Here is a 23,569-nt window from a genome sequence, read left to right on the forward strand (position 1 = left end):
AAATTATTTTGTGAGGCTGTCATGTAAGGCTCAATGATAAGTCCTGTTTGAAAATAAATGTACTTTGTCTGATTTAATCTGGAGTGAAGGAACCTTGAATCAGCCCAAGCATTAATTTGAAGGTTGGTTAATGTTATTTTGTGTTTGCAGGCTGTTACCAACCTGAACTGCTCTTCACACCGTTGACCAAGCCTTTCCCTGCATTGAGGATCTCGCTCTTGGAGCCTTGACTGTCAGACATCTTGATCAGCCTGGAGCTTCTGTCTGTGTCCTTCCTTCTTAGGGAGGCTGATCGTGGTGAGGCAGAGTCCTTAGTCTGCTTTACTGGAGTAGAGGACCTCTTCCGAACGTCTCCCTTACGAGCGGGGGAGGCTGACTTGGGTTTGCCCTTTCTGAGGCCCTTGGTAGTCTTGTGCTCCTTCTTGAGAAGTTTCTCTGTGCTGCTGTGGTCATTGAGGAGAGCCTCTGGGTCTACCATGCACACATCTGGGTGGGGAGGATGAGGATGAGGGTCCTTCATTGAAGTGGGGAGGGGATCATGAGTCCTCTGCGCTGATCTCGGTGATGGAGGGTGGTGGCCTCCTCCAGCTCCAGATGCAGATGATTTGTCCACTGGCAGGTGTTCGGCGTCTTCGTCTGAGTCCAGATTTCCTTCAGCTGTTATGGATGGACACTCCTCAGTTTCTGGAGGGACATCAGAGTCCGACTGTGACGGCAGTGATTCACTCACCGATGTCGGAGGTGTTTCCTCTCCAGCTAACGTCACAGCCAAACCAGATGACATGGCTCCGGAGAGCTGTTGAGGCCCCTGTCCAGTGTCTCCAGTGTTACTCTGAGTGTGGTGGTGCCTCTGCTTGTGTGACCTCCTTTTCACAGAGTGCTGCTCCTGATCATCCTCGCCCACGTCCCCGTCCGGGTCACTCGAGACCCCCCCATCGCCCTCATCACTGGAGAGTTGATGAGGACTGGGATTGATGAACGACGGAGAAAGTTCTCCTTTGCGATGTTTATATTCGCACGAGGAGTAATCTGGAGGGGAGGCAGAGAAGGAGGTGGCACCAGTGTTTAAGTCCGAGGGACGAGCAGTCTTCACGTCTCCTGTGTGGCGGGTATCCTTTGAGGTGGACATCGAGGTACTGTGGAAACTGGACATCCATTCCATTGTTTCCATTGTCTCCTCTTCCGCCTCATCATCACCATAACCCGGAGGAGGGGCACTTGGGCAATCATCAGGCCTCTGTAGTAACTCCCAATCAGATATACTGCTCTTTCTTCTAATTTCTAACCTCTCTGGTGGCTTATCCAACGGGCTTTTCTCTTCTACAGTTTCCGTCTCTCTTACCGCCCCAACGTCTGCTCTTTCACACATCTTTGGGTCAGTTGTAGCTTTCTTCTCTTCTGTGCTGTCTTTACATGTCTTTTCTTCTAGTTTCTTTTCCTCTGTCTTCTGCTCGGTCTTTTGACCTTTTTCACTCGTTTCTTTTTCCGCCACCTTTGCATCTTCCTTCATAGATGCAGATGTAGCTCCATTTATTTGTTCTCCTCTTGACTCCGAAGTCTTCTCCTTTTTCTCTTTGAACTCGTCTGTTGTGGCACATGAGGTTTTGCTAGCTCCACTGTCACCCAGCGGAGTAACCGAGGCAGTCTGATGAGTCGTTTGCAAAACCACGTCAGGTTGAGACACAACAGCCGTAGAGGTGATTGTGACAGTCTTTGTTTCTGTGGCACGTGTGGTACTTTCTACCACAGTTGTTGAGGAAAAGGTTTCTTTTTGTTCAGCCACTTTGATTTTTTGACATTCAATACGACATGGTAGGGTGCTGTCCTCCATTTCAAGTGTAACAGGCTCCTCCTCTTCTGCAGACCCCCTGTCGGAGGAGTCAGCCCTTTGGAGGGGAGAGACGTCAAAGCGAGCCTCTGATGTGGTTAAACTCTCTGACATCTTCACCGGATCAGTGAGCTGTCGAGGCGGCGATGTGGTGGATGTTGTCATCTTCGTTTCTAGCATATAAAAACTATCAGTGCTTGACTTTGTAGAGCCAATCTGATCCTCCGTCTGTTTGGCAGTGGTGGACGGGACGGGAGATGATGATGTGGTCTCCTCAAACTGGCTGAGTAAAGACATTTTTGTTGCAGGTTTCATTGTCACCTCCATGTACTCATCTCTCTGAAATCCCCCAAAGCAGGAGCTTGAAGGTTTTTTTGTGAGGGATGGCTCCTCTTTAACAAGAGGTGCCTCAGAGCTGGATAGTGTTGCGGAAGTTTCAACTTTCTCCCCAGGCTCTTGACTAAAAGGGGCAGAAGATGACGCTGAGGACAAGTAACTACACGATGTGGAAGAGTATGTTAACATGCTGTATGTGCAAGCGGATGAGGTAGTTTCCTCCTGTTTTGTGGCGATGTCGAGGGTCTGCCTTTCATCTAGACTTTCTCCTTGGATGTCTCTTCGGCTGTAATATTTATCATCACTTGGCTGGGATTGCTGGGAGGCATCTGAGAACATGGGTGTTTGTGTCTTATCCTCCTTCGATTCTACCCGACTGTGTTCACTGTACAAATGCTCAGAATAATCTCCAGATCTGCTCTGTCCTATATCAGCATAGCTGCCTGTTAGTGGAGGGGAGGGACTAGATGAAGGCTTGGATTTTGAGTGATCAGTTTGCAAAGAGCTGCCTGTCAAGCTGCTTGCGGTCTTTGATTGACACGTTGCCAAAAAGCTTGGAGATGGGGACCCTTTGTCTTCATCTCCTTTTTTTGACTCTGAGGAGGTTACATCCTCTGCCCATGACAACCTTCTCTTTGTGGTTGGTTCGGGGGACAAATGCTTTTTGTCTGTATCCTCTGCTTTCTTTGTTTCATAATCTTTTGGGGCATCAAGTGAAGCAGCACAGCTATCATCCATTTTGTGAGCACTGGGTGCTGGTGATGCAGTTGTTTTGCCTACATCTTCGCCCTTTGTCTCGGTTGGTTTGGATTTAGCTGTATCGCTAGTCCTGTCCTCTTCTTTGAATGTTGTTGTGTCAGGGGATGGTGGTTTTTCACTTACATCCTGCTTGTCTGTCCCTATGACTTTGGAACCTGAGGCATCTTCAGGTGCTGGTTTACACATGGTTTCGTGTTTAAGGTAGCTTGATTCAGGCAACTGAGATTTCTTATTAGAGTCCTCTGTCTCTGTTAACTTAGCACTATCGTCAGAACTACGTCTGCATATTTCTTTTTCAGATTGCTCTCTTGCACCCTTTTCCATATCTACATCACTCAACTCTTCCTCCTCTTCTTCTTCCTCTTCATCATCGTCTTCGTCTTCGTCATCATCAACAGTGAAGTCTTCCCCCTCAACGAGTAACCTTTTATCTATAAGGCTCTCCTTTCCCTCAGGAAAGTCTAACATGGATCTACCAGTGGCAGAGCTGCTAACTTGACTGTAGTCGGAGGCAAGGACGTTATCATCTATTTCATGCCCTACAAATGTGGTGGCAGGGGCAGCCCTTGAGTCAGCTGACGTTTCCACAAACGGTGACGCTTGATGAGGTAAAATGTCTTTTTCCGCTGGCGAGTGCCGACCAGACGGGGAGCCCTCTTTTTCGTGATCAGAGGACTCCATTTTGTCTTTCAGTGACTCAGCTGATTTTTCCCTCTCTTTTTCCGTGGTTTTCTTCTCTGTGAATTCTTCAAAGGCCACAGGAGGAGCTGAAGCTTGGGTACCAAGATAAGATTGGCTCGACGAGGGAGAGGGTGTCTCTTGTCTTAGTGATGCGCCTGCTGGTTGAATGGCTGCTGCAGCACTTTCTCCTGTTGCCCCAGGCTCGAATGCTGCTACAGCACCTTCCTCCATATCTTCTTTCTCCTTCTCAGATTTCTCAGGTTTGTCCTCTTTGGGAGAGAAAGTATAAGACTCGGCAGCTTGGGACATTTTGTTGTCTTGCATGTCTATGGATGAGAAGCTCTTGTCAACATAAGGTGTATCTGGTCTTTCTTCTCTCTCACTCTCCTCCTCTTGGCCTTTCTCTCTGTTTTCATATTTAGGGGAGGCGCTTCGACTGTGGTGGCTGCTTCTTTCACTCTCTGTGAGGGACACCGGGCTGTAGTCAACCCTGCTAAAGGACAAAGGCTCTTCTTTGTATTGATCATCAAGGAGGAACATGGCTCCGCCAGCCTCTTCTTGGCTTGTTCTTCTGTTGTCATCAATATCGATGTCTGTGGTGTGATCAAAACCATCGCTCTCGTCCCTCGAGTCCACGTCATGATCTTTGGGGATGGGCTTTTCATACGGATCATACTTGGATGCACCAAAGGTTTGCTCTTCGTCTGGTAGGTTTCCACTGACCATCTCCTTCTCTGAGGTGATATTCTCTAATTTCAAAGCATCAGTGTGTCTAGCATCCTGAGCGTCCTCTTTGTCCAACATAAAATATGGACAAGGCCGTGAAAATCCTGGAGAAGCCATTTCTCTTTCTCCTTCCATCTCCCTTTCGGCTTCTTTCCCTGGTTTCTCACTTGGCTTTGTCTTTTCTGTAGCAATAACTCCTGGGCTCGCCTGACACGGGACCTGTTTCTCTTGTTGTGGTATTTGCTCCTCACTGGACTGGCTCTCTGTGCTCGAAAGGGTACAGCTCCTGGGTTGACTGTCTGTACTTGATACTGTGGTCAACGTAGGCTTTTTCTCAGTTAAGTCTAACACTGGTTCTGCTTTAGCAGCTGGGATTTGAGCTGGTTCTTGTTTTGGAATAATAGCCATCTCCTCCTTTATGACAATATCAAAGGAGGGCTCTGGCTTAGCTAGAGGTGCAGTTGGGGTTTCTGTTTTCACATCTTTGTCTGTCCCAGGTGAAAGACTGGATTCTTCCTTGACAACCTCTTTTGCGTCCTCATCAATAGAGGGCTCCTGCATTATAAGTGTAGGAATGATCACTGTGGTCTGATATGATGTTCGCGGTTCAGTGTGGTCACTTGTCAGTGCAGTGTCAGATATAGGCAGACCGGCAGAGGAGGTGTCATGGTCTGACTTTGTCGGCTCCACTGACAAAGGTCTGGAGCCTGCTCCTCCCATACAGATGTCCTCCTCCTCTTCATCTTCTCTGTCTTCATCAGAGGACTGAACCACAAATGGAGGCTTGAAATCTGACTTGGTTGTCACTGCTTCTTCTGATATTGTCTGTGCAGGTTGTTTACTGGTTTTGTCCTTTTCTTTCTCCTGTAATTCCTCTCGCTCCCACTTCTCCTCTTTGGTGTGCTCTGCATCAGGGGAGTCATACTTTTCTTTTTCTGCGATCTCATCAGTCTTTGTGTGAGCAACATACTTTTCTTTAAGTATCTTTTCTTCCTCTGCTGGTTTTGTTTTTTCATCTTTGTTGTCTTCAGTCTCGTAGCTGTACTCTTTTTCTTGCTCCTTTTCCATCTTCTGCTCTTTGCTCAGCTCAGCAACATGGGTGTCATCTTTTTCTTTCTCTGTCTTCTCTTCATGACTAACAATGACCTTTGCTTCTTTACCTTGTTCCTCTTTCTCCACCGTGATGTGATGGGGAGACACAGTAATGTCGTCGGCTGCTGGTTTCAGGTCTTCCCTTGATTTTGTTACGGAGGGGTCGTGTTGCACTTCTACTGATGCAGCACCACAAGTGTCCTTTTCTGCCTGAGCACCAGGAAGATTAGCAGAAGTTTCTTCATATGTATGTTTTTCACTAATGTCACGGATATCATCCTTTTTAGTCTGCTCATCTTCTAAGGTCTGAACCATTGAGAGAGCTACCTCTTTTCTATCATCCCCCTTGGGTTCTGACTCAAAAGAATAATCTTTTTCCCCTTTTTTCTCGTCTTCGGCCATTAATGTTGGAGTGTCAGTTAGTGTCTCCTCTTTGATGGATTCAGCCTCATGACTGACTTGTTTGACAGCATCTTTCAATTCCTCCTTGATGGTTTCAACTTTGGTTGGCTCTTTCTCTTGCGCATCCTTGGGCTGCTCTGCAGTGGAGTCTTTCTCATCATCCTTTTCCGATTCTTTACACTTAAATTCCCCCATGATGGGTTTGTGGTCAGAGATGTCACCCTTCTCCTGCTCCTTCGCCTCCTCTGTTATTGGTTTGTCAGGAATGTCTCCTTTTTCCGCCTCTTTGTCATCCTTTGAGATTTTGACAGAACTATCAACAATGTCCGTTTCCTTCTGCTCTCTAATGGATACAGAGTCAGAAATACTGCTCTTTTCTTTCTGTTTTTCCATTTCTTCTTCTTGAACTTCAAACTGTGCATAGCAAGTTTCCTCTTTTGGTGTTTCTTTTGCCTCCTCCTTGATGAGTTTTACATCATGTGTAACTTCTTTCAACTCAGTCTTCTCCTCATCTTTGAGGGGTTTTACTCCACTGGTGTCTTTGCTTTCTTTCTCAGACAATTCTTCCTTAATTTGCACTGTATGTTTTTCTTCCTTTATGGGCTTGATATCAGCGCTATGGTCCTGAACTGTTACCTCTCCTTGCTCGGATGGTTTGAAAGTGAATGTTTCCCCCTTATCCACTGCTTTCTCCTTTTCTTCTTCTACTGATTTGCCAGCACAAATATCTTTACTGATATCTTTCTCTTTTTCGTCTTGTGGGGTGGGTTTGGCAACAAAAATGTCAACCTTTGTGCTTGTGTCATCATTGGAAATGATTACATCCCCTTCCTCCGTCGTAGTGAGGCTGATGGTTGAGATAGTATCCTCACAAATCTCTTTTTCGTCTTGTGGGGTGGGTTTGGCAACAAAAATGTCAACCTTTGTGCTTGTGTCATCATTGGAAATGATTACATCCCTTTCCTCCGTCGTAGTGAGGCTGATGGTTGAGATAGCATCCTCACAAATCTCTTTTTCGTCTTGTGGGGTGGGTTTGGCAACAAAAATGTCAACCTTTGTGCTTGTGTCATCATTGGAATCGATTACATCCCCTTCCTCCGTCGTAGTGAGGATGATGGTTGAGATAGCATCCTCACAAATCTCTCGCCCCTTTTCTACTTTAATGGTCACATCAGAGGTATCATCCTTAACAGAAATGTCTTCTTTGGTGAGTTTAGTAACAGTGATATCACCCACCTCTTTCTCTTCCTCACTTTCCTTGTGCTCATCTGTAAAGGGCTTGGGAGCAGAAACATCTATTGTTTCCTTCTGTTTCTCCTCTTTCTTATCGTCGATCAGTTTGATGTCCCATGTTTCGATCTCTTTTTCTTCAGTCTTTTCAGAGCTAATGCCAAACGAATCAACCTTTTCTGTGTCTTTCTTCTCCTTGTCTTTCAAAACATCACTATCAGCCACATCGTCCTTCTTAACATCTGTCACCTTAACCTCATCTTTAGTTTTGAGGTCAAAACCAGCATCTTCTTTTGTCACTTTTTGCTTCTGCTCGTCTTCGACTTGTTTTGCCTCAAAAGCGACAACTTCGAACTCTGCTTCTTTGGTAGTTTTGACTTCAACCTTACGGTCTTCTCTCGACTCTTTTTGTTCATCTTTAAGGGCTCTATCAACAGTGACAGAGTCCTTTGCAATTTGCTCTTCTTTGACACTTTTAATAACGGAGGGGTCATCCTTTACTGCCTCTTTCTCTGCTTTTTCATCCATGCTAGGCTTAATGGTGAAAACATCTTCTTTAATGAAGAAGGAGGTGTCCTCCTTTTCTTTCTCAGGTTCCACCTTGACAGTTTTAACTACAGATTCATCATAATGATCATCATTGTCATCTTTTTTGTTCTCATCATCATCATCATCATCATCTCCTAAGAAATGACTGTCCCCCTCTGGAAATTTACGCGTAGCAGGCAATTTAGATTCTAAATTTCTTTGCACATCTTCATCATGTCCAGATACGATGAGGGAATCCCTCTCTAACACGGGTGGCTGAACTTCTTTTAAAGGTACAGATACAACAGGGATTGTTTCTGTCTCTTTGCCTTCATCTTTTGGCACTGGTGAAGTGTCTTTTTCAGGCACCTTCATCACTGGAACCTCTTTTATGTCCTTTTCTAATGGTTTGTCCAAGGATGTCACAGCTTCTACTTCATGCTGATCGGCTTTCTGTTTGGCCACATCTTTTTGTATCTCTGATTCTGTTTCCTCTTTCTGTTTAGTTTTGTCCTCAGATGCAGTGACCACATTGGGGAGATCTTCTTGCTTTTGCAACTGCAAATCAGGGAAAACCTTCATTTTGTCTTCCACTGGTGACTGACGAATTGGAGAGGGGGCTGCACTTGATGGACCAGAATGTGGAGGGGAGGCCATTTTCACAGTGATATCATCAGGACTGAAGCAACGCTCCTCGCTCTCTGAAGTTACTGAGTCTGATCCAAAAGGTCTGGTGGGCACAACAGATGAAATATCTTTGGGTGCAAATTCATCAAAATTTTCCTCTTCAACTGGCAAGTGGACTGGTTTGGTGTCTTGTACAGACTTTGAAACAGGAGATACTTCACCAGCAAGCTTTTCCAATTCTTTCTCTTTATCCTGTAATATTTGGAATGAAGAATAGCCCTCTTGGAGTTTTTCAAGTGAAATTTCCACATTAGGAGTTTGGTCTTCTTCCTCATCCTCCTCTTCTTCATTTTCATCTTCTTCCTCCACATCACGAGCATCAGGAACTTTATCCAGCGTCTTCACTTCTGCAACCGGAAGGTGCATGTCGTCAGATGGAGACTTGGATTGTTTGTCATCTTCTAAAGAAGGTGGTGATAGACTTCCTGCAGAGAGCAGTTGCTCTTTGCCTTGTGTAGCGTCAGGTGGGCTGGCCAGGGGATCAGGTGTTTTGGGTGGTTCCCCAGCCTGATGTGCTGCAACAGTTGCCACAGATTGATCTTCAGCAATAGAAGTGGGGAAGGAGGACATTTTGTCATACTCTGTGATGGACGTTGCAGAAGACACATGCTCCTCTTCTGCCAGAGGCGCAGTCATGATGTTTGTGAACACAGATACTTGCTCCTGCACAACTGGGATGAACCCTTTCTCAGTCATAGCTGCGGCTTGCATCTCCCTCATGCCATGAATGTTTACAAATGATTCTGTCTGATCTGGAACAGAGATGTCATAGGCACCAACATCATATTGAAGGTGTGGTATCCTCTCCTCTGCCTCTTCGTGAATCTCCTCGTCAGATATGGTCTGTTCTGTCTCAGAATAGCCAGGGATGGTTTCGTCCTGGATGTAGGAGATGGGTTCAGCTGCAGCAGCCCCTAGAGCTACTGAGGTTATGGGAGCTGTGGCTCCTCCAACATGTGACAGGTAGCCTTCCTCCTCTTCTTCCTCATATTTAGCTGCGGTCGAGTGTTCAGCAGTTTGTCTTTCAGTGACAATTTGTTCTTCAAGCTCATCTTCGGGTTTGACTTTGATCTCTTCATCTGCTATTACATCTAAATCTTCCACCTCCTCCAGTTCAGCTTTCCCTACTGCCTCCTCCTCTTCCTCTTGCTCCTCCTTGGATGGAGTCATTCGAAGCTCCTCTCTTGCTACAGCTGAGAGATTTTCAGATTTCTCCATTTCTTCTATCTCATGTTTTCTGTCAAGTTCATCATGCTTTGCCTCCTTCCATTTTGATTCATCTTCCTCTTCACCTATTCCCATATCCTCCTCCTCCTCCTCCTCTTCTGTTATCTTTTTGGCAGCTGGGGTCTCTTCTTCCTCATCTTCCTCTTCCTCATCCTGAGTTGCCGCTCCCTCATCTTCAAACTTTTGTGCCTCTTCTAATTCCCTCTCTCTCGATTCCTTGTCTTTGTCTTCAACTTCAGCTTTCTCTTCTGGGGCTGGGGCCTCTTTTTCTGGAGACCTTCTGACAGCAGCAATTTCAGATACAGTTTCTTGTGCTTCGTCCTTATCTTGTGCGGTTGGCTCAGATGAATCTTCAATACTCTCTGGTGGTTCTGCTGATACAGCTACAACCTCAGCTTTTTTCAGTTCATCAAAATCCTTGGTGAGGTCTTCAGGTGTGGAGGGAGCAGAGATGCCCTCAACTGCTCCATTCACTATTGGTTCAGGTTGAATTGTTGCAGGTTTTGTCTCCTCTGGTTTGGGTTCAGCAGGTTCAGCCTTTGCTCCTTTGACTTTTCCAGCTCTGGCTTTAGTCGACACTTTAGCTTTATGTAATGTCTTTCTGACTTCTGGTGTGAGTGGTTTTAGGTCAGGCTTTGTCATTTTTCTCAGCTCAGGTTTGGGTGTGTCCTTCTTTTTGTCGTCTTTGGATTTAAAATCTTTCTTGTCATCTTTTTTAGCAGAGTCGTCTTTCTTCACTTTCTTGATCTCTTTCTTTTCCTTGTCCATTTTCTCATCCATTTTGGACCCCCTTTCCTTGGGGTGCTTTTTTAAGGATTTTTCTTTCAAGAGTTTCTTCTTCTCTGGAACATCGGCTTTAGATTTTATAGTCTTGGTAGACTTATTCTCCTCTTTTTTCACTGATATGTTTTCCTTCACGGAGTCGCTCTTTGCCTCTGTGGCGGCTGACACATCATCTTGTCCATCAGTGTCTTTCTTTGTTACCTTTGCAGTAGTTTTCGGGGAGGATTTCAGACTCTCTTTGCTGTCTGTTCTTTGTTTTAACTTGGTTTGTTTTACAACAGAGGGAGGAGCTCCTGAGGCAATGTCCTTTTGCGTAGCTACGGGGTAGCGCAAGAAGTCAAGGTGCTTTAATTTTTCTAGCCCCTCCAGGATCTTGTTTTGTGGTGCATTCCCTGGGAACAGCACTCTGACAATCTTTTCTGCAGGATTGGCGGGGAGCCAGACTACTAAGGCTGTAATCGATGTCAGGTAGGGCACAGATATTTCTCCTTCTTTGCCGTTGGGCAGCACAATACCAGTTTTGGCCTTGCTGTTGCCAGCCCACTTCTGCATTAAAAACTGCATCTCTTTACTGTCTTTGACAGGGTTGAGAATATACATGTCCAACCTGCCCACTCCCATTTTGTGGAACAGAGTGATGGGCTCAATAGTGTTGCTTACCACTCGAAAGAGTGGCTCGGGTTTGATTCCTAGTTTGCTAAGGTACTGCAGAGTTAGTGAGGCCTCTTCGATGCTGCGTTTCACTTTGAGATTCGATTCTGGCATACGAAGCTTCTCTGGTACATTGAAGAAGACCACGCCTAGTTCAGGGGAGATCAGGTTCTTCATCCAGTCGCTATAGTTGGTGGAACCTTGAGACTGCTCCTCCTCCTGTTCTGCTATCTTCCTCTGAAGAAGGCCATTGATACCCGGGAGATTGTCAGCTCCAATGTGTGTGAGTAGAATTGAGTCGATGCGGTCCAAGTGACGGACGAGCTTCCAGAAGCAGGATTTCCTTTCAGATCCTCCGTCCACTAAAATGTTGAAGCCATTCACAGCAAAGAGAGCAGAGTCTCCTCGTCCGCCAGGAAAGATGTAGCAACATGGCTTGGACAGTTTCAGAAAGCCTCCAGAAGTAGGTTGCTCCAGGAGGTCAAAGGGTGAAGGGACATCGACCGTCTCAGAGATGTACTCTGTGAACTCGCTGACGCCCTCCATCTTGGGGAGAACAGGTTCAGGGTTTAGTTTGTAGTCCAGGAACTCCCGTAGGGTCTGCTGCTGTCCCAGGGAGCACCAGCCCACCTCCCCGCGGCAGGACACAGTGAGTGTAGCCTGCTGCTTGGGGGCTGTTGTGCCCAGTAATTCACTGACCTGCAGGAGAGACACGCCCAGGCACATCAGTCAGGGACATAACTCCAACAGACTTGTGTTGTAAAGAAATTCAAAGGCAAAGGAAGTTTGATGAATTCATTCATTTGGTGCAAAATGATCGATTCAACTAGAAACTGAGACAGTTGAGATGTGAAATACTCCCCTTTTTCTGTCACGCTTTGTGCAATGTTCTTTATGGCAAATCTTAACACACATTTTGATGTGTCTTTATCGATGGAACAACGTCAAGTGAAGAAGCACCTCAACCCCAAACAGATTTGAGCTGGTTGTAGTAGCCTTTGGCAAGCATAATGCTGAATCAAAACCTGTTTCAAAGGTTTCAGTTAACACATTCATCAGGAGCCAAATAGGAGTAATATGCAGAAAAACACATTATAGACCTCATTCAAAGTATGATAACATATTAAGCAATCAAGTCACCATCTGTGTCACCTGTTATTCTCTTTTGTTTTCTTTTATTGCACCATCTTGTGGTCAAATGAATAAAACAAAACTTCCAAAAGTACTATGTTTTCTATATATATTTAAGATAATAAAATAGATAATAAACAAAGACAAACCTTAGCCAAGAGAATACAGCTTGAATCTGACATTTCATAAATTCCATGTGATGAAAATATGTTCAATTTATGTATCCAAATGACTGCCAATTACTCCTGTTTGGCCACTGATGAAGTGTTTACTAAAATGCTGGTCAAAATGATGTTATTTAAATGACGAAGTAAGAAAAAAAATCCAGTCTGTGTGCAATCCTTGATCTTCAAACTATGGACCAACAAATCATTTCCTAACATGTACCTATCCTTTCAATACGCGTGTATTTACAGGATGAATGTACAATTCAAAAATTCAATCAGATTGTTATCAGGTGTTAGATGACAGCAGCAACGACTCACCCCAGGATCAGTAAAGACACGTGAAAAGGTCTGGTAGGTGAAAACCCCAGTTTGAAGAAGAAGGCCACCGTGATCTGAGCTCTGGCCACTTAAGACCAGGAGCTTTTGTGCTGCTGAGTCTGTAACTAGAGACTGGATCTGGGCAGAAAGAGAGAGAGATAGTCAGCCGACGGTTATTGGGAGAGATGCACTCCTGCCAAAATGGAAGGACCAATACCTACCTGACTGGCGAAGGAAGATGCACTTTAATGTGCCAAAGTTACCAAGAGTAAGCAATGGTTTTACTTCACTAAAATTGAAGCAGAAGTATTTTTCTTACGTGGTGGTTTGGGTGACTAATATATCTAATAGGAAATATGGTTGGGTATCTAATCTCAATATAACTTTTGCACTGGAGTATTAAAAACTCTCCAGTAGGCCTACCACAATGCGGTATCATGTGCATGGCTAGTGTTATCATTTAGTTTCCTTTAATCAGACAGACACTGATTTAAACAGTTGAGACTTGTTTCGTTGGGCAAAGTTGTTAAAGATGGGTTTTGTAGAAAAACACACTCAAATTCCTCAAAGCAAGGTTCTGGAATAAAGCGGAGCCCAACTTATGATGACAAGCAACCGTCACCCGCCTCTGGTCTGCTGCAGAGAAAACTTACATGTAGCACCTTTCAAAAAATATATAAAACAAAATCGCCAGCCTTGTAGGGAATTGACAGGTATATTCATCAATCAGAAATTTGTACTGAAGGTATATGCACACATCGTCATGTTGACCGACCTCTGAAACAACAGTGTCTTCTGAAGGGTTGACGAGCACCACCGTCTCTAGGACATCACTTCTGTGGTGGAGAGTCCTTTGTCCTGTGGGAGGAAAAAAACAACAACAACATTCCGTTAACGTCTGTCATGAAGAGGCGTTTAACTGTAAGATCCAACCTCATCGAGGCGCGACGGTCGGATGAGGCAAACAAGTTGACCTACGCTTAGCTGTCTGGCCTAAAGACACGTCACCCAGACCCGGAAAAACCCTCTTTGAGTCCGGGAGATCCAGTCTGTATCAAACCGCATGCGTGGTGATCACGGTGTGGCGGACGAGGCAGCCCACTTTTGTGTTAATGCGTGAACAAAAGTTGGAAGGGGAAATGGGTCACCGATGTCTGCTGGGTGCAGTTTGAAACGAAAGTCTTGACAACACACACTGAGTCGAGACCAAAATTGTACCAGTAATATCAGGTATTAAACGTGATTTGGTGCTTCTCCTTTACGAAACATCTGCCAATTGACTGAGACGTATGCCACCCGCAGTGAGTTCCAGGCCGAGAGCGTTGAAAGACAAACCGATCCTTTGTCCAAAAAACACTAATGCATATAAATCCACTCACAAAATGCAGTTGATTGTGAAGCACATTACCATCCTCCTTATTGCACATTCATCACAATTATACATCAACGCTTCGTTCCATTCAGAGGCGATGTTAAGCTTTTAATTCCCCTTTGTTTCAGCACAGATGCGGGCCCTAATATTAGAGAGGTCTAATAATAGAGGGATCTCAGTGACTCCACCATCCAGCGGGATCTTCAGTGCATCCCCTGAGAATGCAGTACTAAATATATATATATATATATATATATGCTATCTTTTTTAGGATTTGCATGAAAGACAGCTGGCAAAAGTCATTATCCGCCTCAGATGTGGGGGTGGCACAATAGCGACACATACACCGTCAAATCATAAAGGGTTATCTACAATTTATGACGCAGTCAAGCTTGAATGAAATTGATAAGAAAAGTAATTTCATACACATTAAAAAAGCAACCCACTGGTGAAATGACTCAGCTTCTGTATCAAGAATTAGCGCAGTGCTTACAATTCCAGTCCACCTGAGAGTCGGGGGAAGAAGTACTCATTATGTAGCTGACGATTGTCTCCTTTATGCTTTCTTACTCTCCGGTGAACTAAATGACATTAACATTGTAACACTAATGAAAAAACATGAGCCGAATCAAATCATTTTCACATTCAACCGCATTGTCCCTCTATCTGGCTAATATTCATCCGTGACATTTTTATAAAAATGAAATGTCAGGTTTTCGTCTCTCTGTGATGCAGTCCTGGACAAATATATGCAGATCATGAACATCTTTTCTTTGGGAATTATTCCAACAGATAAAACAGGGAAGGAAAAGTGATGCAGGTGATGCAAGTACAATCCTGACTATATCCACCATCTTAGTTTCGCACGTCAGCAACATTTTCTATTTGTTGTTAAATATTCTCCCCTTAACAAATCTGATTTCATTTGTTTAATTTTGTTGCAACTTGAAATGCACAGTGTATGTGATCTGCTAGCGTATCAAAATAAAGTGAGATGAACCTACTGAGGAGACTCGAGCACAAAGGAGAAATATATGAACAAATATGCAGAGAGCATCGCTCATACGGCTCCCTCTGTTGATGTTTCTATAGCAACACACTGACGGCCATGCTTTTCTTTTTCTGCTTTTTTCTTTTACACCGCAGACACACTGCAGTCACGTCACTAATGTGAAATACGAAACAAGGATTTGTCTCTAAACTGACTCCCAGCACAGAGCGGCAGAGGAGACCGCAGATGATTTAGTCGACGGAAGTCGAGACGATAGCCTTCGGTGTTCAAAGGAACCCGCTGCCGCAGCAGTCCGGAGGCGTTCCGACACTTCAGCAGATCTGCCCACGGACGAGGATGAGTTTGCAGGTTTCCCCTGTTGCCTCCAACGCCGACGAGTGCAGGACAACGACACCACCGAGGCAGCCCCGTCGATGAAACCGCCGGAGACCCCCGGCGTCAGGCGTCTACGTACGGTGTCAATTCGTGAATCCTTTCAGGCCCCAGAGGGGCAGTTGTGACCCCTTTGACCTCCAAATGTGCTTCTCTCGGGTGAAACGGAGGCGAGGAGACGGCAGCAGCAGCTGCTGATGATGGCTGCCTGCGGGGTGAGCGCTCGCTCACACTGCAGACTGGTACAACGTGACACCACAACAACAAAGATGCTCTGAGTCAGGGTGAAAAGCTTCCGTTTGGCCCCCGGAGGCCAGAGGACGGAGCGTCCGAGAGGACTGTCACAGCCAGCTCAGGTTCGCTTTCGTCACCAAACATGGCCGAGACCGTTTAAAAGGCCCCGCAGTCCTTTTTAAAAAGGCTATAACTCGAGTTAAGACCGTTGTTTTTCACAATATTTAGCAAGTGAAGGTATTGACTTTATTAATTATTAAGTATGCCATTGTGTAAATCAACGTTAAACAGAAAATTCATGAACGATTCCATTTTGCATGATCTACAGATCCTTTAAGGGTTACACTTTACCTTAAGTACACACCCAGTTAGCATTTATAAGCATGTGACATGTATAGGTTTATAATGCACTATAATGTATAATGTAGTTATTAATAAATGAAATACTGAGCATACTGAGTTTGATGCTTAACTCATAACGTTTAATTTTAATGATGATGTTTGCTGGGTAGCTACAGCAAAAAGTTGCATGAAAATGCTACAGCCTCTTTAAACAATAATTTTTTCTCTTGAGCCAAACCAATACCTAATTTTTGATCAACACCAAGGTTCTGAGCACAAAACATTTTTGATAAGTTGTTAATAAATTGAATAAAAAGGTGTCGATAAGGTGTTTGTTAACAACTATAGCTGAGGTGATATGTTTTCATAAGAGAGCAGTTAGAATTGTTCAGAAAATAACACAATGTGTTAAATGAAATAAACCATTTATCAAATGTTACGGTTGAGGGTTTGCGTTTTTGTTGTGCATGATAGTAAACTGAATATCTTTTGGATTGTTTGTCAGACAAAACATTTGAAAATGTCACCTCAGTTTGTGGCAATTTATAACAGTAATTTTTACACTATTTTTTGGAATAATGGACAAACTTATCATCAAATAAACAATAATCCAAATCAAGATCATTCCTCTTATTCTCAAACGCCTTGACGGACGACACAAGGTTTTCCCCCCCACCAGAAGCAACACGTGAGTTTAGTGTTTCATTATTTTTGGCGTGATCCACGACCCCGTCGTCCGTCTTGACCGGAGTTCCTAGTAAAGACCTGCTCAGTGCCTCAGAGCCTCCACTAAGAGACAGGATATGGAGCGATAAAACCGCAGGGGATTTGAAAGAGGGTCGTAGGCGACTGAATGTTAATGCTCCGTGTTCAGTCATCCCTCCCACTGCGGAGAAGGAGCAGCGGCGATCTAACCTTTCTCATCTTCTCTCCTGATACACATGTCGGTTCAGTGTTTGTCTCCGTTCATTTATGCGGCGAAACGTCACATTCTGCACCATTTTCCTGAATGTCACTCGGGTCTCCATGTTTGTATACGTGCAGTAGAAATAGTAGCGTACAGTTTGGCGTGACGCTTGAAGAATTATGAGGGAGTCTTTTTTGAATTAAGCTGAAATTAATTATTAGAACACAAGTTAAACTTGAATGTGCTGTATTGCCTAATGCATGCTTAATCTACTGTACATGTATTTGTATGTTTGTATTGTGCTCGAAATATTCAAACCCAAATCACCATTTGGGTTTGAATAGCAACACGATTGATCTTCCCAAAAACCGGCAGAGGAAAATTCCAGAAAAAGTGAAAGTCTGCAGCTACGCAAGCATCTCTGTGAGTCAGTCCATACAATAATCGTCGAGAGACATTTCATTCAACACCACGAATGTCAACCTCGTGGTGGCGCTAGAGGTACAAGTCATTAGGTTAAGTCATTAGGACACGCCGAGATGTTTCCTTGAGATACACTGCTGGACAGAAATGCAAATCTGCACATTAATATATCGGTCTTCTGTTCATGGGGCAATGACAAATGTGAAATTTATGTGCAAGTTTCGCATTTAACAAAATGATAAATGGGCTCGGCCCTAAAGGAAGCTGCCAAATGTGGGAAGACCGACGTGTTTTTCAGTGACTTGAGTCAAGGTTTTAATCTCTGCAGCGCGTCGGACGCCTTGATCGAACACATCTCCACCCACCACGCGTCCACACACCAGCATGTCAGCTGACAGCTGTCAGCTCTCCCTCTCCGCTCGAGAGGGAGTCCATGGAGAGGTCAACTATTCACATCACTAGTTCCGGATTCTATAAATGTAAAGTAAAAGGTGCTCCAATGCCTCCTTTCCTATCTCCTTTAGCGTAGGGTACACTGGACCTTCCTATTTGAAAGTAAAGGAGATACAGACGCCCCACAATTCATTGCGGCAGCGACATTTAACGTGACGCGCCGTGCACGGACGTAAACGATTCAGTCCGAAGTACAAGTACAAGAAGTAGAAGAGTATGAATATGACCCAGAAGAGACGTACGTCATCATGTAAGATACTGCCACATATGAATCATTTACATGTGGTGTCACACGTTTTTCGTAGTCCATCTCGGGAAATGTGTAGTTTGACCACGTCAACAACATCCGCCGTCGCGTGATGACGTAGTTTAGTGAAAGTCGAGTCGGATCCTCTGAGCAGCGCCGTCGGCCTCTCCTATCAGTATCCTGTCTCCAATCATTCCAAGTCCCATCTGTCCTCCTTTACACCTTTCCTTGACCTCATGACGTTTTCCACTGAGGTCAAGCAATAGTAGATAGGAAGAAAACTCTTCGACTGCGGCCAAAGTCTCTGGGTAAAAAAAACGAACAGTATTCATAATTAACGTGCATCATCATCACCACCTCCGTCTTTTAACCCAGTGCTCTGTAATGTGTAAGACATAATGAGGCCGTTCGAGACTGTCAACACCCAGCAAAGTGTCCTTGGGCTGCCTAATGTGTGTGTTTAAACAGTCTTGCGGAAAAGTGCGGCGTTGTCCCTAAACCATTCATCCCTGCGGCTTTCCTTCACTTCACTTGGTTGGTCACTTAAACCCGACTCTAATATCACCAAAAGCTTTGCTGCTGTTTCAGGCTTGATGCTTTTCTCCGTCAGCCGCATCAGTCTGGAGTTCACTCTGAGCTCCTTATCGCCTCAGTCGACTCTGTAGCTCGGTAATACCTCTTTGATTTTGAACAGCACAGCCAATGCTTGTCACTAGCATTTCATTGTGACACATTTTTTTCCGCAGCGCCTGAATTTGGGCAAAAAAGTTTGAGGCCTCCTTCGGAAACTCGACGCTCAGCAGTCAGCGAATGTCAAAGCTGGAGAACCACTGATGCCTTGCTTTAAAAGCCATCATGTTGGGGGTTAAGAATAGAAAGGAAAAAATAAATCTTCCTTTGAGGAATAAATCTAATCTGTTAGTAATTAGAGTAACTGAAAAATTGGACATTGGCTGATTATACATATATACACATTAAATAAACAAATAACTTTGATTGACAAGTTTTCATGTACACTTGTTTACAATTTATTCATTTTGCCTTCGTAGTGATAGGACATTTTAATAACTTTGATTTGTGTTTTCACTTTTCACTGGGAACTGAATTTTATTCAATGGAAAAAAAACGAAGAAAACTTTTTTTTTAAATATGGACTATCAGCTTACATACAGTTCTAAACAGTATGTTACCAAATTAAACCGTATCTTACACTGTTATATTGCCGTGTATATCTTGAGTTGTCGATGTATGAAATATAGTGGTGCCTTGTTAACCTATGTGGCTTGACATGGTAATAACACCTGATAACCTTTTAACTTACCATTTACAGTATTTTAGTTTTTTAACTATAATATCTACCTCTTCTCAGTATCAGTCAATGTCCCTATATAACCCTTAAACCAGAGTTTGACTTGTCATTGTCCCAGCACATGGTCTGATCGGGAGAGACATTCATCACGCTGGAGCATCTGTGTCAGCCGAGGTCGCGGATCTGCAATGATCCACTTTCGTGACAAAAATAACTTTGGTGGCAGAGAAGACACTTTGCATCATGCGCTCCGCTTTGTGCCCGTTGCCTCTGGGGTCGCTCTTGGACAGGTGAACTCCCCCCCCCCCGCTGGTCTTTGCACCAATCGGTCGATAACGGAGAGGCCCCAGAGGAAGGAAGGTCGTTCGTCAGACAGAACTTCCTTAGCCGACCTGCTTGATATAAATATCCGTGTCTGAACTCCCAAAACGAGAACGCTCTGTTTTAAGGCGACTAAAACGAGCGCTGATTGACCGAGGCCCAGCCCGCTGCACTGCTCCAGATAAGATGTTCCACTTTTACAGTGGCGGTGGGGGGGGGAGTGAAAAGAGGGTTCACAGATTTTAAAGACTATAGGTTGGTTGAATTTTTTTTTAAAAGCAGCTGCTTCTAGGGAGACAGACTCTAAAGCAATTTAATATGTAGATGAGTTCATTTTTACCAAAATTCAAACTGCAGGGAGCTATTCCCATTCAAAAGTGATGGCGATCGGGCTTCTGATGTATTATTTTAATATTCAATTATTCAATTTAATGACTTAAACTATTAATTAATTATCAAAATAGTTGATGAAAACTTTCTCCTATATATTGATGAATTAACAAATCATTGCAGCCCTCGTCATTAAGATAGGTATATGCAGCCTTTTCCTCCTATAGGAGACACATCGGTATAACCTCTGGATAGAAGGCATTAAGAGCAGTTTATTAAAATGGCCTTGATTGCTGGCAATACAAGTATTTCTGACGCATGGCGTGGAAGTATATGATGGCCACCTTGGTGAGGTTCACAGAAATAGCCTCATATTTGGCCGGTGAAAAACGAAGGTTGTCAAAATCCCCTTTTGAGAAATATTGGAGCAAATTTAGGTGAAATGTATTCATTACTACGTATTACTTATGAAATCATCATATTCAGTAGTGGTGCAGCTGCAAACAATAGTGATGCATGTGAAGTGGGACGTGAATTTGAGATATCTGATATATGTTTTGTGAGTTAAACTTATGATCTTGCCGATAAATCAATGTCCTATATAAGGGAGGAGCTACTGGCAGCGAGAGGCGTGTCTTGGGTGATGACAACAAGAAAGTAAAATCACATTTGAGAAGAAGTACCAGTGGATTTTGGACATTTCTGCCCCCAAAAAATACAGAAACGGTCAATTATCTATCAACTAAACCTGATTATCTGTAATATGATCAACTGCAAAGAAAATAAAATGATCCATTCCCACAGTTGGATCGCACCAGCGTCAAGACACATTACAGGACGCGAGCACTCAGTACCTTTGACCACATCATTATCTGAATGAATCTCGCATGACTGTCATGTTATCCTGGTGATGAGGGACAGACACGATGGATCCCACAACAGTAGGTGTCTCCAGGATGACTTGTTGCCGTGACGACACAAGCACACACACACACACACACACACGCACACACACTCAAAAAATAAAAACAACACCAGTTGCTGTATCTCAGGCCTTGTTTTCCAGCCAAGTTAAGTCAGGTACGTTATTGAGTTGGTTAATGAAGCTGAACCGATGCGTCCGGCCTCATCTCCATACTCACGTTAGATCAACAGAGGGCTATTGTCGCTGACGTGAAAACGTTATTAGCCCCCGGTCTTAATCTCATTTTGCCATTGTGAGCTCATTCCTTCTCCGGGGCTCTCGCCGCCATTGTCCGAGCTCAGAGATAAAGTGCTGTTAAGTGGGCTGGAAAATGAAAGGAGCCAGTACAGACCTTAGCCGTCGCCTCGCTCAGTATCCAGCACCGTCAGCGAGCAGTCGAGCCGCGCGTCGAGACCGCAGGCTCCAAACCCTTTGTTTGAGACAAGAGGCGTCGAGTGTGTGCTGAGTCACTGCTGCAGTCTGCAGCGCAGAGCATTGCAATGCAGCTCATGTAGTTCATCTGGACAGGTCTTCTATGACATTGTGCAGAAACTTGAAATACATCACTTGTGAACACCATTGCGGTCAGCTGAGTAGATTCACTCCGACTCCACCTCCGCCTCTGCACTCAACCAACCCTCGCTTGGCTGAAGATGACCGAACGTTCCCCAGCGAAACAATGGCGCGTATCCAAAGTTTACCAAGGATTTGACTAACACCTCGGACCTTTACACCTTGCGCCACAACCAATGTCATTGGTTCACAACAACAACAACAACAACAAGAACAGCAACAGCAACAGGAGGCCAGAGTCTTAGGTCGCGATTCTAATCCTGGTCCTGTGATTTGGCAGCACTGAGCGATTGGGCTGCTAAGCCAGCACAAGCCTCTATTCCACTCACAGCTAGATGCTTGTCTGTCTACCTGTGTCTAGTCGAATCTATGCATTTACACAGGTCACACGAACTCATAGGTGTTGTCCTCAAGATCTGATATTTTAATTTGATCCCCGTCGGCTTCTGCCACGGAAGCTTCTCCCTCCTTAAAGGGTTAGCTCAGTGAATTGGAAGTGGGGTTGGACGAGATACTCACGCATAGTTAATATGTTCCCTTACGGAGATGGTGATCAGCGATGTCATGTTACGGTCTTCGTAGGAATGCAACGTTGGTCTACAGGGAGCAATTATGTCCAAATTCATGCAAATCCCTTCAAATTCACGGGAAACAGCTTCAGTGTATATCATCCCTCCCTCGCGACACAGATCAATTTCGCCTGACTATACACCATGGCAACTTGTTGACGATGAAGTTGTCTGTTGCCAGTGTACCAGGCCGTCGCGCTGATCGCTTCAGCGTGCTCACGTTGCTTTGGGTCCACAGTGAGCACCTTGAACAAGCGCTCTGAGAGTGGGACACATCGGAAAAACTCACCAACGTCCAACCGACACCTGACAAATGTGACGGGTCATTATCTTTTTCTGTGCCGGACTGCTCCGGGGCAGGTTCTAAGACTGATGGCCGGTGATGAAAGCCTCTGACTAAAGCTACGGGTCCAGTTATTCCTCCTATTACTAGTTTGGTTCAGTTTCCAGTTTTAAAATCGAAACTCAATGGCCGCAATAAGAGACACAAAAACAAAGACGTACACATTTGTATGAGTAGTAATAATTGATTGAAATAAGTAGAGCTGCAACAGTTAATCGATTAATAGATGCATTATCGACTACTAAATTAATCGCCAACAATTTTGATAATCAATCAATCGGTTCAAGTTTTTTTTAGTTTTTTATGAAAAATTAAGTCAAAATTCTCTGATTTCAGCTTCTTAAAGATGGTTTCTTTGCTCATCTATGACAGTAAACTGAATATCTTTGGTGTGTGGACAAAAACAAAATATCATCTTGAGGTTTTGGGAAAACACTATCGACATTTTTCACCATTTTATGAACCGAACAACTAATCGGATTCATCGAGCAAATGAATCAACAGATGAATCTATAATTAAAACAATCGTTAGCTGCAGCTCTAGTAATGAGATACAATAATATAAGTCCCAGAGGGCTTTTTTCTGCAATGAGTACTTGTACTCTCAATACCTCAAGTGCATTTCCCTGATTATACCTCTATTTTTCTCAAGTAACATTTTCCATTCGGGCCCTTTTGGTTTGGTCCTCACTCCTCCAGATCGAGACCTAAAATAGCTCCAACTCATTACCAGAACGAGTCGCAGAGTTATTAGCACATGAATAAGGGAGAAGAGAGGAAAGAACTTCGGCCGACTGACGGCCGAGTTCGTCACTGACTTATTCAGTCCTGATTTAACGCACGCCTCAAGTGTTAGCTCCCCGTCATCGTGTTTGAGACCTTAAAAGGGTGAGATCGATGGGAATGAGGGGAGAGCAGAGTGTCGATGAAAGAGTCGAAGCTCTTTGGTATATCAGTATTTCAGGCCGGACTTATCCAGAGCTGGTTCCGCTTACATAACACGAGCCGTCTCGGCCGACTCCTTTTCATGCGTTCCTGGAAAGGGAAGGGCCTCTTAGTCTGTTATTCAGTCTTTGTTGTTGCAGACTGGCATTTTGTTGCCACACACACAAACACACACACACACACACAAACACACACACACACACACACACAAACACACACACACACACACACACACACAGACACACACATTCAAATGAAAAATAACATCTGATGCCAATCATTTTGTACAGGAGTTGCAGAGAATGTT

At 44.3% G+C, this 23,569-nt stretch overlaps 1 protein-coding gene across 3 annotated transcripts in view; it reads right to left on the minus strand.

Annotated features, from left to right (window-relative positions):
* Positions 1-23,569, minus strand: part of map1ab (microtubule-associated protein 1Ab) — a 67,763-nt gene that overhangs the window by 6,050 nt on the left and 38,144 nt on the right. For 2 of the 3 annotated variants that reach the window (XM_047333165.1, XM_047333167.1), the window contains 3 exons: positions 13,322-13,404; positions 12,547-12,684; positions 163-11,629 (listed from right to left, as the gene is read on the minus strand). In XM_047333165.1, the coding sequence (XP_047189121.1) occupies positions 163-11,629; positions 12,547-12,684; positions 13,322-13,404 (11,688 nt within the window). The remainder of the gene's footprint in view (positions 1-162; positions 11,630-12,546; positions 12,685-13,321; positions 13,405-23,569) is intronic. The other variant, XM_047333166.1, reaches the window with a different exon arrangement.

The sequence above is a fragment of the Scophthalmus maximus genome, chromosome 7, assembly GCF_022379125.1.
Source record: "Scophthalmus maximus strain ysfricsl-2021 chromosome 7, ASM2237912v1, whole genome shotgun sequence".
Taxonomy (NCBI): Eukaryota; Metazoa; Chordata; class Actinopteri; order Pleuronectiformes; family Scophthalmidae; genus Scophthalmus; species Scophthalmus maximus.